At 38.3% G+C, this 20,434-nt stretch overlaps 1 protein-coding gene across 1 annotated transcript in view; it reads right to left on the bottom strand.

The window, feature by feature from the left end:
- Positions 1-2,041: 2,041 nt before the first annotated feature.
- The window catches only part of LOC124643025 (irregular chiasm C-roughest protein-like), a 103,436-nt gene continuing 85,043 nt past the window's right edge, over positions 2,042-20,434 (bottom strand). Inside the window, exons 11-22 of the mRNA XM_047181861.1 lie at positions 13,537-13,670; positions 13,002-13,125; positions 10,330-10,475; positions 9,603-9,756; positions 9,145-9,380; positions 8,587-8,769; positions 6,624-6,813; positions 5,298-5,396; positions 4,804-4,890; positions 4,284-4,384; positions 3,860-3,944; positions 2,042-3,338 (exon numbers count right to left, since the gene is read on the bottom strand). Coding sequence (XP_047037817.1) covers positions 3,301-3,338; positions 3,860-3,944; positions 4,284-4,384; positions 4,804-4,890; positions 5,298-5,396; positions 6,624-6,813; positions 8,587-8,769; positions 9,145-9,380; positions 9,603-9,756; positions 10,330-10,475; positions 13,002-13,125; positions 13,537-13,670 — 1,577 coding nt within the window. The 3' untranslated portion in view covers positions 2,042-3,300. The remainder of the gene's footprint in view (positions 3,339-3,859; positions 3,945-4,283; positions 4,385-4,803; positions 4,891-5,297; positions 5,397-6,623; positions 6,814-8,586; positions 8,770-9,144; positions 9,381-9,602; positions 9,757-10,329; positions 10,476-13,001; positions 13,126-13,536; positions 13,671-20,434) is intronic.

The following is a 20,434-nucleotide window of genomic DNA, read 5'->3' as shown; positions in this document are numbered from 1 at the left end:
GACGCTAACGTCGAAAGCTTTGGTCGTAGATTGTGTATCATCAGCTTCCACAATCGCCTTTAATTCATCATTGTCGACCAAAGTCTTCGGTTCAACTTTCAGGTCGAAATTTCCAAAACGGAAGCGAGCACACCAATAACAGGTGGTGCTTTAGTTAGCAGTGTTAGCTCCGTAAACGTTGTTGATGTTAGTGTGGGTCCACACTACGAGCCTAGCGCGGTTGCGACGACGGGCGCGAAATATCAAACATATGAAACGCGCCTTTGCGTCCATATTGAAGTGACTAAGGCGGAAGCCTAGTGCGATGGGACTGAGCGACACAGCGAGCGTAAGTTTCAAACGCGTTCGTATCTTCGCGTTCTGGCCACACTACGGGCCTAGTCATCGAGCGACCCAATGCGCGGACGGCGGGGGTAACAAACCAGTTCGATCTTGTCGTTCGGCGTATGTGCATTTATATTCGTTTGTCTAAAAAATGGCGGTGAATACTGAATCGTTCATAAGTGCAATTCAATCTAAACCACCTATCTGGCAAAGCAAACATCCACACCACAATAATCGCACAATAACAAGAAAGTTATGGAGTGAAATAAAAGAACAATTTTTTATAAGTCAAAGTGTTGCACTCCTGATGTACGTCACACCGCTACAAGAGCTCGCGCCTTCACTGTGGCCACCCGACGCCACTGCTCGCCGCGCCCGCCTAGGCTCCAGTCACCGCGCTTGCAGTGTGGACCCACACTTACGTGCCGCTTGTGCCGCGTTGCTGCACCACGGTGCTCATATTCCATAATTACTTGATTTTTTAACGTATCCATGATGAAGAAGAAGATTGAAATGCGATGACAATGTAGCACTAATCAATAAACTAATGACTACTTTTGGAAGATGAATTCCATGGTTATTTGATAAAATTAATTTGAAATTACAATTCTTAGCCAAACAAAAAATATTATGATTCGAAATGGCCATTACCGCAGAACGGCAATTTCATAGGTAAAGACCTAATATAATAATACCTGTTAATTAAACAACGCATGACACATTAAAAAAAAAAACTTCTAACAACAAGGAAGTGGTAACCTACATTAAAGTTTTTTCACTAAACATTCGTCAAAGATCCATTGTTCGATACAAAAGGCTGAGAGCACTTATCACGAGAAAGTGCACAAGTGGCCATCCGCAGCTTCGCCCGTTCCCCATTGTTTTCCACTCTCATCAGCTTGTTCCCTTTATAGATAAGGGCGTGCCAAGCCTCGAGAACGTCTTTGATAATATTTTTATCATATATTTTTGTAAAATTATTTTTTTCCGGTTACCAGGTTGTGGATTACAGGCGTGTCGGTTTCCTGATTATGTTTTTTTTTGTACCTACGTAAATATACTAACTGAATATGTAAACTACCTCGTGTTTGGGCTTATATTGTATTGATGAGAACTTTCCATAAATGCGGATAGTGACAACTATGTTTGTTATTGAAAAGCCAAAAATGAAAAACTTTTTACAAGAAATTAAAACCGACTCCCAAAAACACTGAAAAGCAAAAAAAAAATTCTAAGAAGTCGGTGGCGTATAAACTCAGGAACATCCATTAGACACTGACTTCTAGGCCGATGCACCTAAGAATAGTTTTTTTTTGCTTTTCAGTGTTTTTGGGAGTCTGTTTTATTTTTTTGTAAAAAGTTTTTTTATCCACAGAAATTAAAAAAATATATATAGTGAATAATTATTAACGCAGAGCTGTGTATATTCGACACAATGCGAATCGCGGCGGGAAGAGTACCAACTATGGCCGTCGTTGACGTTGGACGGACGCCATCTATTGGTCACAGCGAGCGTCTTTGTGAAGCACTAGACACGAACCAATTGTGTGACCTTTTATATGAAAATAAGCGAAGTAATGTTTTAAGATGTGGGAAAAATAACTTATTTGTTAAATTTATTATTTAAAAAATATCTTTTTTGAAAAAAGTAATTCACGCTTCACCAAACGATATATTTTTCTTTCAGAAACGAAGTTCGTAAATAAAAGACACCAAATTCTTCAAAACCATTTAATAATCTTGCTTTTATTTCGTAACCGATTCCAAAAACTTTAGGTTATCTAACAGTAAGTACAAATAGTTCTAAATTAATTAATATGAACAGTCAAATGCAAAACTGTTTTCTGTAAATAATCTACTACAAACCTTTGGACTACACAATTATTATATTAAAAAAAAAACTATAAAAAAATAAAATAAGAAAAAACATTTACTTTTTACTAAAAATATTATAAAGAGTAGTAACCTACTGTGACTGAAATAAGTCAAAATTATTTAAAAAGTAAAAATAAAACAAAAAAAAATGGAAACTTATTAAAATGACGGAACAAACACGATTATAGATAATTATGTTTTTAGTATTTACATAGCGACTAAATCAAATACTAATCTAAAATTAATTTTCAGTCTCAGTCAGAAGGTTTTCCGAAGATATTTACACAAATTACTTAACATTTTCAAAATCAAGTATCCTTATATCTTAATACATTTCTTATTTCTACTTTCCGTTTCAGGAATTAAAGTAAAATCGAGATTCCGAGGTTAAAATATTATTAAAATTAACATTGACCACTTAATTGACTATATTTTTTCCAAAGAAAAATGTAAAATAATTACTAATTTTTTTATTAATTTCAATAAAAAGATTCTATCATTTAAGAACACAGCTTAGATTATATCAATATTAAAATTTTATACAGTGTAAAAATTATAATGGCTAATTTTAAACCTAAAAATATACAACTTAAATGAAAGTAACTTAAGTTAGTTTTTTCTTTGACATGAACACTTAAAGCTTTTTAATTTTAGGCTCGTTTGTCAAACTTTTGACGTAATTAAAGTCGTGAGAAGTATACTAAAGAGACATCTTTTTTATTAAAAACTTTTTCTTATTATTTTTGGGCCGACGTTAAAAGTAGTTTTATTTTTAATTACAACGTGTTCTCATTAGAATTTAATTATTCAAAAAAAAATTAAGTAGTTCAAAATAAACGAAAATTTTAAATCTTATTTTTCACACTTATTAAGCAAGAAAAGTTATGCCTCTGGAAAACCATTTTTATAAAAAAAAGGCTGATACTATATGTATTTCTTCAGTTTAATGTCGGCTCAAGAAAATAATAATCACAAAAATTCACACAGTGTCTTAGACACGAGATTTAGGTATATTCAAGCTTACGTATATCATATAAATATCTATATACTGATTAAATTTTTAAACATTTCATGTATTTCGCCTAACTACTCGTGAATTTATTAAACGTGGGTCCCAGCGTTCAACTGGTTACCATTACCTGTAATGAAAAAAGATATTAATAAAATGCATTTCCATGAAAAATATTGGGTTTTTCATAATGATTATTCGGGTGCAATTTATTTTTATTGTGACAAGCTGTTGCCGGCAATTCCTTCCTATATATTTTTTTTAATGTATCCTATCTGCCTCTTTCATGTTTTCAGTTCAATATCCCCATTTTATGTATAAGGCTGCCCACCAACGTCCAATAATCGATTTTTAGTCTCTGATGGTCTATCAATCTGACAGATAAACTTTTGGTTTCACAAGCCTCGGATTCGGATTAATCTAATGAAAAATTACAAACAGCTTGTATCTGGAAGATAGAATTATCTGTCAGTTAACTGACTAATACTTTATCAGTAACCAGTGAAACCCGGCCTTCATCATCATCATCTCAGCCATAGGACGTCCACTGCTAAACATAGGCCTCCCCCTTAGATCTCCACAGATATCTGTTGGAGGCGCCCTTAGTTGCTCAAAATGTTTTAGATTTTAATAAAACCTGCTACAACATACCTTTGGTGGTTATCTGATTGGACTGCAAATTTCCTTGACTGGACGGCGGAAGAATATACAGAGCTCCCGAAGACGATTTAGGCACCTAGTAAACAAAATAAAACCTTACAATCTATGTTTCAATAAAATAGTGTAATAAATGACGGAACAGTGTTTAGATCCCTGAAACTTGCACAAATGACCTCAGGTTTTTTAATTTTCAGGGTCAGTCAAGACCCTACAAACAGGTCAACAAACAGGCTTCGGCATTGCAAAATCCTGTTGCAAAAACATGATAAATATTTTCTCGATAGGGCAAACGCACTCAGGGCTTAGAGTCAGTACTAGGACTTGCACAGAGAGCATGACATAAATATTCCTGAGTTCAAGTAATTTTGAATTATAAGTTCGCAAAAATATAAAAGTTAAATCACTATAAACTTACTTGAGGCTGTGCGCCACTATTAGTAGACGATGAAGACGCCATTGGACTAGTGACCGGCCTCGAAGATGATGATGATGACGGTGACGTGACTGATGGCATTGCTAAAGGGAAAATAATGTTCAAACTATTACTTGAAAAGGCTGACGAAGAAACATTTGCATACTTGAATTTAAAAGATGATCATATATTATTATGCAAAGCAGCGAGAGCTGTTAATGTGTTTTAATTTTTACGAAACGCAATTCCACATGTAGATCAGGATTGTGAAAGCAAAAATGAAAATGAACAGAGAAATTAAGTCTTTTTAAATCAAGCTTGCCACAATATTAAAATTGTCATAAGGTATGTTAAATAAATAGGTATCGAGTTCCCAGGATAAGTAGGTGGAGTTGGTCTGATAGGTAATCGCTCCATTTATAGAACGCATAGTGTTCAACTGTATGAAGTCGAACCCAACATACATAGTTTGGGAAAAGGCTAGGCACGAAATGATAAACAATGAAATGGAAGTTTAATTTACCTGGAGGATGATTGGGATTTCTGACAGAATAGTATGGCGGCGGTGCTGGTTTTCCAACAGGATTTGTATTCATCTGTGGCAAGTATGCTGTGGAAGAACACGATTTATTACAACTATACAAACATGATAATATTTGTTATCAGCTATTTCCCACAGTCTCACACACATCCCCGCAGACTTTGTCAAATTCTAGACTATCTGCGTATTAAGGTTTAATAGTTTTGGCATGACAGATGGACAGAGTTACTTTCGTATCTATAAGTAAGGATTCTGATATATTAAACCGAGACCATCCGAAATATAAAAAAAAAACTTACATGACATAAGTCGATCAAAAAACTGTATTTTATTTACTGCATTGGTATTTGGATTTAAATCATAAAAAAAACAAGGCATATTCCGTCCTACCAATGGACTGACTACTGAATTCTGTACCCCATTTGATACATTACCCACCACCATTCTTCTTTTATTGGAATGAATATTAGACTCACCGACAGGAGCGCTGCCTCTTAGGTAAGGATTGCCGTACGTAGCGGCGTATCTTACATCTTCTCCTGTGAGGACTACTCCAGGTCCTGACATTGGTATTACTGTGGGAGAACCATGGCGTTAATTTCTTTTTTCTTCCTTCTTATATATACAAGGTTTTTCAAAAATACCCATAAAAGGTTGTGCTGTTTATGATTGTTAGTATGATTCTTTTATCTGATACTTTTCAATTATACTGTTTCAATATATAAGAAGTTATTGTATCTTTGATTTTAGTCTCATATCAATGAATCTAGTATATTTTTATTTATTAGTAATATTTTGTAATGGACTATTTAAGTACAAGAACTGTTTAGAGCTCCCGACGGTTCTTTTTGTGACAATCGTGCCTTAATGTAAGTTATTAATTAGTTATCATATTAAAGAAAGCTATTTAAAAACAGCATTCTCTTGTTGTAATAATGGCGTCCACGGTCGTTTTCGGCCACGGCGGCTGCTCTCACTTAAGGAGATCAGCCAGCTGCGCAGGACATATTATTGTGCACGAGCATTTGCGCAGACACAAGTGCACTCCCTATTCCTTCACTCTCATAACCCGATGGGACGGCAATCCGACACGACCGGAAAGAGATAAGGCGCAGGATCGACATTTACGTGCTCTCCGATGCACGGGTGAATTATTCACCAACTTCCAGACTACGGGCTGCTTTGTGAAAGTTTAAGAAAACCCACAAAGCGATTTCGGCCCGACCCGGGAATCGAACCCGAGACCACGCGCACAGCAGCCGCGCTTGCGACCACTAGACCAACGAGGCAGTCTCTTCTTGTAATACAACTTTAAATCAACCCTTTGGCTATCCAAAACAGTAGATCTCAAACAATATAAACAAACTATTAAAGAAAATCTGAAACGAATCCACAAGAAAATTTAATCTAAACAAGCAAAATATTTCAATTAATTCAATTAGAAGTGCAAGAATGTGCCTCGTAATCCGTTTTAAAAGGACAATACCTGAGCGTGTTCTCAAAGGAATGCTCTATTTATTTCCCGCAGAGGATTACTGGAAACCCAACTAATCTAGTTAAAAAACAAAAACGTCTCGAGACCTGAGAATTCCAGTCGCAATAATTGGAATCCTAGCTAAGCTGGTGGCAATAAAATATTGAATCGAGATTACGTTTGAATGGAAATCGAAATTGTTTTTTAAGAGATTAGAAAACATAAACGTAATGGATTTAAATATGATATGTATTTAAAACTTTGCTACTAAAACAGGTTCACAATCACCTAATCTTATATTCCAGTCCATTTCTAGAATCAAACTTACCATCAGGACCAACAACGCCCCCAAGTCTGGCACAACTCTGCTGTCGGTGCAAGGACCCACAGTGGCTAGGATACGTAGATCCATCAGTACTTCTTGATAAGGACCCGGAGAGGGAATCAGAAGGCACGGGTGGAGCGTAGTCCCGGGAATAGTCTACGTATGGGACGTAGCCGTTGCCTTGGTTTTGATGCTGAAAGATGGAATAGTGTTAAAAATCTTGTGGTAGATACTTTTAAGATTTGATGAAACCTCAAAATCAACAACAGTCAGTCCAATACGCCCATCCTTCACCAGTCCCTATATGTTTTAGATAATAAAAAGAAGTAGCGCAACAAACTCCTCAGCAAAAACAGTTACTTGATCATGCTATTTTAAACCAAATCAAATTATTTTGTCCCTAAATGCTGAGCTTCGAAACTACTACTATATGGGTAATTTCAGCGTGGTAATTGATAACACTTATACCACAGCAGTTATGATTATTTCATCAACACCATCATCATATAAGTCAATTGTCGTCAGCATAATTATTTATTTAATGAAAATCTCTTCATCACTTGAATATTTTTTCTAAAATTATCTTCTAAAATCTACCAAAAACTCATCTCTATTTCTGACCTAGTATCACGTCAAAGTAAACTAAAAGTAATACCTTATTCTGGGAAACGTATTTTAATTACGGCCGAACCTTAGATTTATTTCCTAGATATACAAAAACACAATTTCTACTTCGAAACATTTCTCATCATAATTCATGATTCTTAATTTATTTCTGGAATTACGAAAATGAAAGTTCTTATTAGATTTGAGTCATCTGAAACAAGGTCCTTTTGAACATTTTTGTACGCGTAAAGTAAGAGAGCAAGTTCGTTATAAAATCCGGCGTAGAAGGTATGTACATACGAAAATTGAGAAAGCTTTTACATTTCTAGTACAGTTCAGTATGTAACAACGGTCTCGTATTATTATTTTCTCATAATTTAGCATTGTTATGCTTTGCTAACTGAAATTCAACCCACGTATAAAATTACATCTTCCCAAGAAACATTTTATATGGTTTTACTTGCGAAGGTTTGGTCGAATAAAATTCCGACAGCCATTTGTTTGCGAGAGGGAATTAAAAATTTAAAACTAGAGTCGTGTTACGGAAGGTTGAGGTGTACTTTCAGAAAAAAAGAGACTTGGAACAGAATTATTATTTGAACGTGAGCTGGGAATTTCCTATTCACAAATTTTTGCAAATTTTTGCTTTGGACATCTACTAGGAGGTAAAACTTGTCTTTTTTGTTGGGTTGCTAAGATAACTTATCAGTATTTTGAATCTAAAAATCTTCTTCCTTCTAGGTTTTCAATCTTACGGCAGTTCATACACAGTTACTCCATATTTCAGCCTTAGAACACAATCTAAAGAAAATCGCACCACTCCACTGTAACGCCCAAAGCCTGAATATTTAATTTCTAATTCCACACACACTGACTTCGTGCATTCTAACAATAAATCTGGCGTAACTTAAATCTGTTGTTTTACTTAGTAAAGATATATTTTTGACATACAAGTAATGTCAAATTGCCATGGAGAACAAAATGATGAGCGGAGATGTCATAACGTAGCCTCGCGACGCCAAAATTAGGATGTTCGGGGGACGAGGAAGTTTACAGGCTCTACTCTCATACGCTTTCTTTGAATCCCGTTCATTTTTGATAAAATCAAAAATCTTTGACAGATACCTCTATGTCTAAAAAACATCCCATTAGTTCACTTGTCATAGTCAGTTTGTTCAGTAGTCTTGTTGTTATCGTTTTGGTCACGCCCACTGTACGTATTTGACCTAGCAAAAGGCGCCTGACCTACCTGCCTTATGGCATCTCCGCTCATTTTTCCATCATCCGTCCAAACTCCTATCTCTATTCACCAATACAATAGATAGATCGAATATAGGAAACGTACATAAATCAGTCTTACCTTAAAATTCAGATTACTGATGGGTTGGTTGAAATCCCCACTGTATCGCTGGTACTGTTTCATGAGCTCATTGTCATAACCTGAGTCGGGAAGAGGTACGGGACCTGCTAGAGGAAGACCTAGATTGGATGTCAGGTGGAGAGTCGGATGGAGGTCCGTTTCTGATCCTGCGTTGGAGTTATCCTGTTTAGAAAGAAAGGATTATTGGTGATACAAGTCAAATTAAATATTTGATGTATTGTGATATCTGATAGCTAAGCTATTAAATTTGTTAATCTTTACAGTTTACTTGCGAAATACTTGTATAATACTGAATAGCATTTTTATCTTTTTTACTTTAAGACTCATAGTGAAACAAGCATTTTTATATATTTTTTTTCTGATTGTCATAATTTTTTTCTATCTCTAAATCTTAAGATTTAGATCGACACCTTAATTTTTCTTAATATCCAATTATCCAATTTACACAAAGCATTATAGTACCTATTAGAAAACCAGCGTTCTAGCTCATAAGTCTTAAATATCGATTACCAAAACTTTCCAAGGATCTTCACTCACCATATCACAACTGCCTTCAACTTGCCGAAGTTCTAACTTCAGATCACTGATATTTGAACTTCTATCACAATCCTTAAACTGATCCACACAAGTCTTGCCCAAGTCCGTTATATCAGGTTTCTTAACATCAGCTTTCTTCGTCTTCTTATGACAAAGCATTATGATCAGCATTATTATCAACACGAAAATAATAATCGAAGATCCCCCAGCAATAATAAGTATTATTGGGAAAGTTTCTGCAAATAAAATTCAAGTTATTTACTGTTGAAAATAACAGTGAGTAAAAAGGATACTGTTAACAAAGTATAAAATGTTTTTAAAGTGCACCGTGATTGTTTTTTTATTCTTTTTCATAACGGCAAAGGAATATTTTGCTGCAGTATAGAACAAAAAGCCTTAGCTAGAATTTCAAGTCGCAACGGGCTTAAAACTTTGTAGTTAGCTGACGTCATACTCACTTGCCGGAACTAAGTTAATTTCGACGCTATCCATGCCATATACGTTAACTACAGTACAATTATAGTGGCCAAAATGTTTCGATTCACTCCTCCGTATTATCAAAGTCGATTTTGTCATCCTATCTGTTAGACTTTCCTCCAAAAATGCATATTCCTGAAAGAATACTTCGAATTTAACGATAAAACTATACGGGGACAGCAAAACTGGCAAACTTAAAGTTTTATACAAAAGTTGTGCAAAGATAAGAGAAACATATTCATTCTGTATCTCTAAGTAAAACAGAATTTTTTAAATTTCTGTTTGCTGAATACATTTTAGCTGTAAAACAAAGAATTGTTTTATCTCGAGTTTTGTTCTGTGCATACAATTTTTTCTGCTTTTATGTTTCGTTTGAGAAATCTTGGCCTAACTTTTCTTCGGAAGCCCTTTAAATAAGCGATGGAGGAAAATTTGCCAGTTTGTTCAGCAAAATGTGCATTTAACTTTGCAAGTTTATAGTGCAGTTTTATTGTTGAGCAGAGCTGCAATATAGACCTACGAGTGTTTGTGTGTAGATTGAGTTGAATATTTAAATGCTAACACAGTTTTGGATATATACATAAAGAGAATACACACAAGGTGAGCCTACTTACATATAGGTGAGGTTACCTATGTTTCCTCAAACTTCCTCGGCCTAAAATATCAATATTATTCGCAAAGCAGGAATTTCCAAAAAAAATACAGTACCTGATTATGAAAAGAATTTATCTCGCTGCCCCCAAAGGTCCATACAATGTAGTCGGGCTTAGGGACGGCAAACGAAACACATTCTATTCTGACACTGTCCCCCTCGACACCATACTGTGTTTGATTTGATATTATCTTCGGCGGTCCTATAAAAACAACGAGAATAAAGAACACCCCATGAAAATTTTTGCGCAAATTTTTCCTTGCCACTTTGTCGACATATTTTCAGAGGGATGTGTGGGGAAATTGGCTTTATATTACGCGTTATTTTTGTAAAATAAGCTGATGTGATGTTGGAAGTGTAACATATTAAATTATATGTCTGCTTGTATAAATACAAACTTGATCCAAATTCTACGAATTAATTAGTTGATTAACTTAGTGATCCAGTCTTTTGTCTAAAGGTTATTGAAAACTAAATCATATTTAGAAGTTAGCTAGCATATCTATTCAGAAACTATGCCTAAACTTTGGATATCCAAACACAGCCTAAGAACTTCCCAGACAGATCTAAATAAATGGAATATTCCAGAAAGACATAATTGATGCTGAATCAACAACAATTTGAATGAGACCTTTCGACGCACTATTCAATTTGCATAAAACTAAAGTTGTGCATGCATAGCCGAGTTGCCTACATGGGCATAAAGTTTGGACCTCAAAGTTACGAACTGCTAACTTGGCTAGTTCACAAGATGTTCAAATTGAAATGACCTCGCGACGACGTAGCACTTGCGCAGTTTGTAGAGGTCACGGAGAATAAAACTAGAGGAGATATAACTCAAAATCTCCAAAAAAAAGTAGCGCGTCAAAATGTGTGTGTTTCGGGGGACGGGGAACGTTCCTGGCTCCACCCTTATACTCCTTCTTTGGGATCCGCCCATTATCTTTTAAATCGTCAATCATTCAAGACAAGGAACCCTAACTTGTCGTTAGTTCTAGTACTTAATTGATCAAGCCTATCATGCGTAACTTGACCTACAAGAAGGCTCCTGACCTACCAGCTTTATGGCATCTCTACTAATCTTTGCCATTTTCTTCCTCCGTGTTATAGGTCGACTCGGCTTGCCACAGTTTTAGATCTTACGTCTTAAGGCTTTTGTATATTTTAGCAGTTGTGTGCGGTTTCCCAAAGTTTGTAGATATGAGGTGCATAAAGGAGCTTAATATTACATTAAAGTAGTAGAAGTTTTCTGGTTGGGATTTGGCAGAAGATTTGAAATCATTCTGCCAGCGAATTTTGCATTAAATGTTCATAACATTTTTAACAGTCTACATAGTGTATTACGTGATGATAAATACATAATATTTCTTAAGAAAACAGATTTCAATCTACACGTTTACACGTAACACATATTTCTAAAACAGATCACTTTAACGCATATGCAATTCGTAAGCATGGATAAAAAAAAACGGTTGTCTGTAAATTCGGTTTACTGACGATAGTCGAACGTGACAACGTCATAAGAAATTGATCGTCAGATGTCGAACGCTGCCGAAAGCGGAGGCCGATCGTGCCTCCTTGTCTCTCGTTGCGTGCTCTCGCTTGCACTTCAAGCCGTAAACGGAACGCCTCAGAGCGAGGTAACGCCGCATGAGTCATGTTTTTTCGTGCGTGCAGCCGGCCCCATCGATTTATAAGACGTTGTCACGTCAAAACTTACTAAAATTTTCAATATTCAGAAAGCAAAATTAAGAGTACCAAGAAGAAGACTGTAATTATTTTTCGTATAATAGTTGACAGCCTTGTGACATGACGGCTGATAAAATATTATGGAAGAAGAAAACATGCTGCACCGACCGCAAATAAAATTGGGATAAGGGCAAGAGGATGGCCACCATCGTGGCGGTAAGTCCCCTCTTTGAGGAGTGGCTCGGGAGGAGTCATGGCGCCCTCACGTACCGCATGACGCAGGTCCTCACCGGACACGGTTGTTTCGGGAGGTACCTGCACCGCATCGGTCGTGAGGAGGCGCCCGGGTGTCACCATTGTGCGGACAGCCCCGAGGACACGGTGGACCACACAGTCCAGGTGTGCCCCGCATGGGAAGGGCACCGCCGGGTCCTCGTCGAGGCTTTGGGCGGCGGCGACCTCTCGCGTCCGGCCCTGGTTCAGGCCATGGTCCGGGGCGAGAGGGAATGGGATGCCGTCGCCTCCTTCTGCGAAGCGGTCATGCTCGAGAAGGAGGAGGCGGAACGCCAGAGAGTACGCACCTCTCATCCCGGCCGCCGCGCTGGACCAGGTAGACACCATGGGCAACGGGTGTCGCGTGATGACTCCCGGCCACCGTAGGCGTGGGTCTGTGGGCGGTGAGTTCGGGTGGCTCATCGTCCCTCTGTCTGCTTAGACGACAGACCCGTGTCGACGGCGCGCGTTGTTCCACGCGCTCCTCAAAGAGATGTCAGCAACCCCAGCGGGGCTCAGCAGGGCCAAGGCCTGCCGGGGCTGCGGGTTGTTCGAAAGAGATACCGCGGCCCTGGTACATAAAAGGCCTATGACGGAACACGACGGTTTTTAGTCAGTAAGAGTCTGACACTCCCTCACCGCTGCTAACCCACAGCGGGAGGGGTCATTTGATGATTTTTGCCGTCGGAAAAAAAAAAAGGGCAAGAGGATGATGATTTACATTGTACATAGGTACTTAAATAGTAAATACTTATTTATTATTTACCTTTAATATAAACGATGGCAGGAGCTTGTACATCTTGTCTGTTCTCAATACTTGCTTTACACCAATATTGACCGGCGGAATGAGGAGATATCGTGATCGTCAGGTTTGGTGATTTGCCAACTCTCTGCATAAGGACAAAAATAAATCGCATTACTAATATCCTTAGAAAGTCTGACAACTAGTCTTACTAAGGGTTGAACCTGTAACTGTGTAACGGTGACCTGGTAAATGGGTTGAGGAGATCAGATAGGGCCTTATGGAAAACACTAGTACACAGTTGAATCAAGTTAAACTGGAAACCGACCAATAGTTGAGAAAAGGCTAGGCAAACAACATTTTCATCTTAAAAAATCTTCTCTATCACTTAAAATTGAATTGCTGTTCGTTCGTCTCACTAAAACTTGAGACTGGCTAGACCGATTGGACTTATTTTGGTTTTTGAAATGTTTGTAGACGTCCTTAGAAAGTTGAAACGATACGAAGTTGGGCCACTTGGGAGACAACTATGTAATAAAATAAAAATTGAACTACTTACAATAAATCGTTCATGTTCATATCTTAACCACTGTATCTTTGGCGGTGGATGACCATCGACGATGCACGAGAGGGTTGCTATAGACCCAGACTCTCCTTCCACATTCTGGGGTCTTACTTTGATTGATGGTCCATCTGTAACAAGGTCATATTTAAGGTTAAAGGAGGAGAGCTCGTCTATCATAAAGTTAAGTAACGCTTGGCGCGGTTAGATCGTGGATGGTTAACCATCTCATCATGACGAGTTGTTCCATGTGTCGAAAGGCACGATAAACTGGTGGTCCCGGCTGTCATTTGAACATCTTTGCCAGCCATCGCGGGTATTCAGAAAACAGAAAGTCTGTATAAATAACTAATAAGTTAGTAAGTACAAAATCTAGCAAGCTCGATATTTTGAAAATAACATTACCAAGAAGAGGAATTTTATTTCGAGACTCACGTGACGAAAAGGAGCGCACCTAATGAATATTTAATTTCCTTTTCGATAAGATAATCTGTATGAAACAGAATAATATATAATTTGGGAGTAGGAGATTAGTTATTTTATTAGCGAAACGTCAAGGCCTAGTAAATAATTTGGTAGACAACCTTTGACATTCAGTTTATCCTTGAGATTCAGGGCTCCAAATTCAATGAGCTCCAATAGACTTTATAATTGCACTTCAGAGGATGTTTAACGAGATGTAATGAACCATAGAACTATGTATGTTATGAATATACTAGCTGTTTCTCGTCGTTCCACTCGCGTACCAAGGGAACTTCGCGCAGTCGGATCAAAAGTATGTTAAGTAATGTCTCAGGATATCTATTTATATATACGAACTTTAATTAAATGGGTTCAGTAGTTTTGACAGCTTTCCTGTGACAGACAGACAGAGGTAGTTATTTTTGCGTTATAATATTAAGTGAGGATCCAAAATAAAGGGTCGAAAGGAAATACTTTGCTCATATAGCGAGTGAAACTGCGGGAAAAGTCTAGTTTGTACAAACGGCTCAGAGCCGTACAAAGTAGCATAAATCCTACTTCCTACTTATATTATAAACTAGCTGTTGCCCGCAACTTCGTCTGCGTGGGCAATATAGAATCGTCAAAATACTACTTATCCCGTAGGTGCATACTTTCACGTGACAGTTTAATTAGCACTTAGCAGTCGCATAGATTCATTGATCAAGGTTGTGTTGTGGATGTGACCATTTATCTAAACAAAAGAAGTAAAGTTTGTGACGTTGTTCAGCCAATTTGGAAAATTATTACGTATGGTGCGTAAGTAATTTTCACAGAAAACAGCTATAATGTATGTCTACATGCTTTGAGTCTGACAAAGCTGTCATTTGTACATTTTCTGCAGCTGCTGCGACTAATCAGAAGCCAGAAAGTCTGTCAGTCTTACCATAATATGGATATCGTCTTGTGTAGTTGACTGGATTGTAGATAGGTAGTCGCTCCAAGCAAAATATTGGTACTCAAACAGATTCGGTGACTGGAAGCCAACACCAACATAGTTGGGGAATAGCTGGATGGATGATAAAATGAGTCATCATCAGCAGGCGCATAGGGTAGGATAGTTTCACTTACTCATGGTAAGGCTGACCCCACATTAGGCGTGCGCGATCCTCGGGCGTGTGAGCAGCGCGGGCGTCGCGAGCGCGCTGCGTGAACGTCGCGTTTTGCTGCCCTGCGGCATGTGTGAAGAGTGCAAGCGACGCGCTCGCGGCGAGCACGCGGCGCTCGAGTTGCGTTCTTACCCCTTCGCCTGCTATCCCCGCCGCCCGCTAAACGCCTTCGCAGTTAAACGTCAAGGAGAGCGGCGCGTGCGCGCCGCGAGCGCGCTGCAAATGCCGCAGGGCAGCAAAACGCGACGCTCACGCCCTCGCTCACGCCGGCGCCCGCGCTACTGACACGCCCGAGGATCGCGCACGCCTAATGTGGGGGAGACCTAAGCCGGGACTCCACCGAAATGTTTGCATTAGTTCACGAATAGGCAAAATGTACGTATCTGTGAGTGTCCACTTCATGTGTTCGTACTTGAAACCTGTAGTTTTGCCGAGATTTTCAGAATGTACGCTCGCAATTTGTCATTTCTTGGTGGAGCCAGCAAATCAAAAGAAACATAAGTGTTGTATACTGTGCGTCACTACCGCACACCGGGAAAATTTCGCTCTTGCGGAGGACGTTTATATACCATATTTTGTGTCACACGTAAACAGGACGACAGTAAGTATCCACCGAAACACTTTCAAAGATCTGATGAACGAACAAATCAGACCTGACTTGGTCACTTGGGGCCAATCAGAGCTCTATGAAGCGATAATACGCTTTGGCTCCTACTGTTATTGTGGTTTCTGAAAATTTATTCACCTCATTCAACGATGAATGTAATTCTGATGGTACTATTAAGAACACTTGCTTAGCGCAGAAGCTGACGTTGGCAGGTCAACTCTTTTGACTTCTCGAATAGGATACCATTGGTTTTTGTGCAATGCACACCTGCAATGCATTCTGGATTAGGATAGGATATAGGTGGATAGGATTTGCAACAGAGAACAATTCTGTCTTTGTGATTAAATGACATCAAACGTAGTTTTATATAAAAGGTGTTTTTTAGGGTTTTTAGACTTGGCTCGGGTCTTACTGAGACTGTTCGTAATCGTGAACAGTGTATTTGCGATCAGAAGTTGAAAGTAAGCATGTCTCTGGTATGCGGCGCGTAATTTGTACGTTTTCAGACGCATAAAGCATTTTACGTGTGTATGGTATTAAATAGAGAGAGCTCCCATTTCTTATCTGCACTTTGTATCTGGGCTTGTTTTTAAAGCTACAGAATCCTACATTACCTTCCTCACGCTTAGCAGCGCTTGCGAGAGATAGATCCTCATTTCTTCTAGGATTAAGTTTACATATTTTGCATCAGAAAAAATAATTAAGGTCTACTTAATACTACTCACTCAAAGTAATTTGTTTTAAGGCCACCACATTAGTGGAAGATAAGCTAAACTATGTTTATGAAAAAATCCTGATATGAACTCCATCTGTAACTTTAAATGATAATTAATTGTTCCACTAAAGTCATAATTTTTGACACAATGTTCAAAAAATAATTTAGATGGCACCGTTTTAAATTTGGCTGAGAACTATTAATTTTCTTTTCATCAAGGTAATAATTATAGTTGAATTTTGATGTGGCACGGCAAACTGACAAACACTATTGAAATGTCTATCGAAAAATTACACTACGTGTTAAAATATGGTGAATTACGGAAAATACACAACTCCATCTGTTGAAATAATAATCCTCTATAAAGAATGTATGGTAATATTTACATTTACCACCTCGCTCCTTTAACAAATTTGATGTATTTTATTTACCACAGATGGAGCTACTTTAACCTTGGCTAAACAAAATTTTCATATTTTTTTTTCTTCCGAAGTTACTTATAAAGGTGTGATTTTCTGTGTAAAGATTAATAATAGGCCGATCAACTAATATAAGTACAACATTAAAATGTACAGTTTTGACAAATAGATTGCGTGTCGTAATATTTTACATCTTGAATTCACAAAATTAATCATATCTTTTGATAGAGTAAATCGATTTCGATGAAACAAAAACTAAGTAATACCCCAAGTTACGTAGAATTTTTGTATACAAGCATTGTCTGCATTTAATTCGTAGATTTTACGTGAATCCCGAACAAACAAACAGATAAACAGACAAACAGACAAACAGACAAACAGACAAACAGACAAACAGACAAACAGACAAAAATGACAAAAATGATGGAAATGGGTTCTGTTAGTTATCCTTTAACATGCTGGCTATTTTTTTTGTCAATTTTTTCAATGTACAAAAATTACTTTTCTACAGATTTATTATATGTATAGATATAGATGTGAAATGGGAGAAATGAATGAAAAGAATGTGAATGAATGCTGGAGTGGAATGGCGACGTGTATAAGGAAAGCGGCAAGAAGCATTCTAGGAGAATCAAAAGGGAATGGAGTGATAGAGAAGGAAACTTGGTGGTGGGTGGAAGAAGTGCAGAGTGTATTAAAGGAAAAGAAGATGAAATTCAAGGAATGGCAGCGGACGGAAGACAATGATGATAGTGAAAAAGCACGAAAAAAGGCTGAATATGATGAATGTAAGAAGAAAGCAAAGAAGATTGTGGCTGTTTCAAGGGCAAAAGCGCACGAGAGGATGTATGACTCCCTAGATAGCCCAGCTGGTCAAAATGACTTTTACCGATTGGTTAAATCTAGGGAGAAAATGACAAGAGATGTATGCCAGATAAGGTGTGTAAAGAATGGAGACGGAACGGTCCTTTCGAATGATGTGGAGATTAAAGGTAGGTGGAAGGAATATTTTGAAAGACTGATGAATGAAGAAAATGAGTGGAGCGGTGTGCTCCATCATAAAGCGGTGAACGAGGGCCTTGTAAGAAATGTATGTGAGGATGAGGTCAGATTAGCAGTGAATGGAATGAAAAATGGAAAAGCGATAGGGCCAGATGGAATACCAGTGGAAGTGTGGAAATTATTAAAGATGGATGGATGGAAATGGCTGGCTTTATTCTTCAATAAGTTGTTGCAAGAGGAAACTATACCAGACGAGTGGTGCAATAGTTTCCTGGTGCCCATTTTTAAGAACAAGGGTGATGTGTTGAATTGCAACAACTATAGAGGAATAAAGCTAATGTCACATAGTATGAAAGTGTGGGAGAAAGTTATTGAAAGGAGGCTGAGAGAAGAGAGTGATATCGCACGAAATCAATTCGGTTTTATGCCTGGTCGGAGTACAACGGACGCTATATTCTGTATTCGCCAATTGTGCGAAAAGTACAGGGGTGCACACAAAAACTTGCATATGGTGTTCGTTGACCTCGAGAAGGCATATGACCGGGTGCCTCGTGAGGTTTTGTGGTGGGCCCTTGAGGAGAAAGGTATACCAGGGAAGTATGTGCAGTTGATCCGAGCGATGTACGGCAGATGCCGTACAGAAATCCGGTCCGCAGCGGGCACTACCACCAGCTTCAGTGTAGGTGTTGGCTTACATCAGGGGTCGGCCCTCAGCCCGTATCTCTTCCTGCTTGTAATGGACGCGCTTACGGCAGATATACGGGAGGAGGCACCCTGGTGTATGCTTTTCGCCGATGACATTGTTCTGGTGGGGGAGAGTGGGCCAGAGGTCCAGAGTAGACTGGAGGCATGACGGCTGAGACTGGAGACAGTGGGTTTAAAGGTGAGCAGGAGTAAAACCGAATACCTTCATTGTGATTTTGGCGGTATTTCGGGACCCATGACCATAACCCTAGCCGGCATGCCCCTACCAGTTTGCTCCGACTTCCGGTACCTTGGTTCACTCGTCCAAAGTGACGGTGAGGTGAACAGGGACGTTACGCATCGGATCAATACTGGATGGATGAAGTGGCGACAGGTAACTAGCGCTATTTGTGACCCGCGGATGCCCCTCAAACTGAAGGGCAAAATTTACAAATCCGTCATTAGACCTGTCGTCCTGTATGGATCGGAGTGTTGGGCATTGAAAAAGACGGACGAGAAGAGAGTGCATGTAACAGAAATGAGAATGCTGAGATGGATGTGTGGTGTTACAAGAATGGATAAAGTGAGGAATGATTACATTAGAGGAAGTCTGAAAGTAGCGCCAGTTACAGAAAAGATGAGAAGTAGAAGATTGTCGTGGTATGGACATGTAATGAGGAGGGATGATACGCATGCAACAAAGTGTGTGCTAAGTATGAATGTAGATGGATGGAGAGGAAGAGGAAGACCTAAGAAAAGATGGATGGATTGCCTGAAAGATGATATGAATAGGAAGGGAGTGAGTGTCAGTATGACGAGTGACAGGGGAAAATGGAAGAAAATGACATATTGCGCCGACCCCAAGTAATATTTGGGAACAGGGCAGGAGAAAGAAGAAGATATAGATGTGAAAGTTTGTGAGAATGTATGGATGTATGTTTGTTATTCAATCACGCAAAAACGGCTGGACCGATTTGATTGAAATTTGGTATGTAGATAGGTAATACCCTGGATTAACACATAGGCTACTTTTTATCAACACACCACGCGGGCGAAGCCGCTGGCGGAAGCTATACATTATAAATGTGAAAGTTTGTGAGAATGTTTGGATGTATGTTTGTTATTCAATCACGCAAAAACGGCTGGACCGATTTTATTGAAATTTGGTATGTAGATAGATGATACCTTGGATTAACACATAGGCTACTTTTTATCAACTCACCACGCGGCGAAGCCGCTGGCGGAAGCTAGTTAATTAATAAATTCAGATTGACCTTTGAACAATTTGAATAATTTAGATGCTAAATAAATACCCTCCTGTATCATGAAATAATATTAATATAACTACCTTTATTTATAATTAAAACGGTACCAGTGGTATAAATAAACATTTGAAATATTGAAATCATTTACTGTGTACTTAAAACAACAGGTAGGTAAGTTTTCCTTTGAAAATAAATCTGTGATTTAGGTACTGTGAAATTAAAGAAAAACTTAATTAAACACTAATTGTGTATTTTTGTTTTGAGCCTTTTAAGTTCCATGAATTTACTATAAGATCTGATCACTAAAAAGCACTCTAATAAATACTTTTAACTTTGATTTCAACCGCACCTTGACTCAATTTTCCAAAACTATCTACCAAGGTTCAACAATTAAATAAACAAACAAACATTCTGTTAGTGTACAGCCTTTTTATCGTTCCACTGCTGGGCAGAGGCCTCCTCTCACACGGAGAAGGATTGAGCAATAATCACCAACACCAAAAAACAACGAACATTCGTACTTATAAAATAAGTTATGACAAAGCGAATTCCCTTTCACAATACAGTCTGAACATACCATTCACACATAAGAG

The sequence above is a fragment of the Helicoverpa zea genome, chromosome 26 (assembly GCF_022581195.2).
Source record: "Helicoverpa zea isolate HzStark_Cry1AcR chromosome 26, ilHelZeax1.1, whole genome shotgun sequence".
NCBI lineage: Eukaryota > Metazoa > Arthropoda > Insecta > Lepidoptera > Noctuidae > Helicoverpa > Helicoverpa zea.
This window is presented reverse-complemented; position numbering and strand designations above follow the sequence as displayed.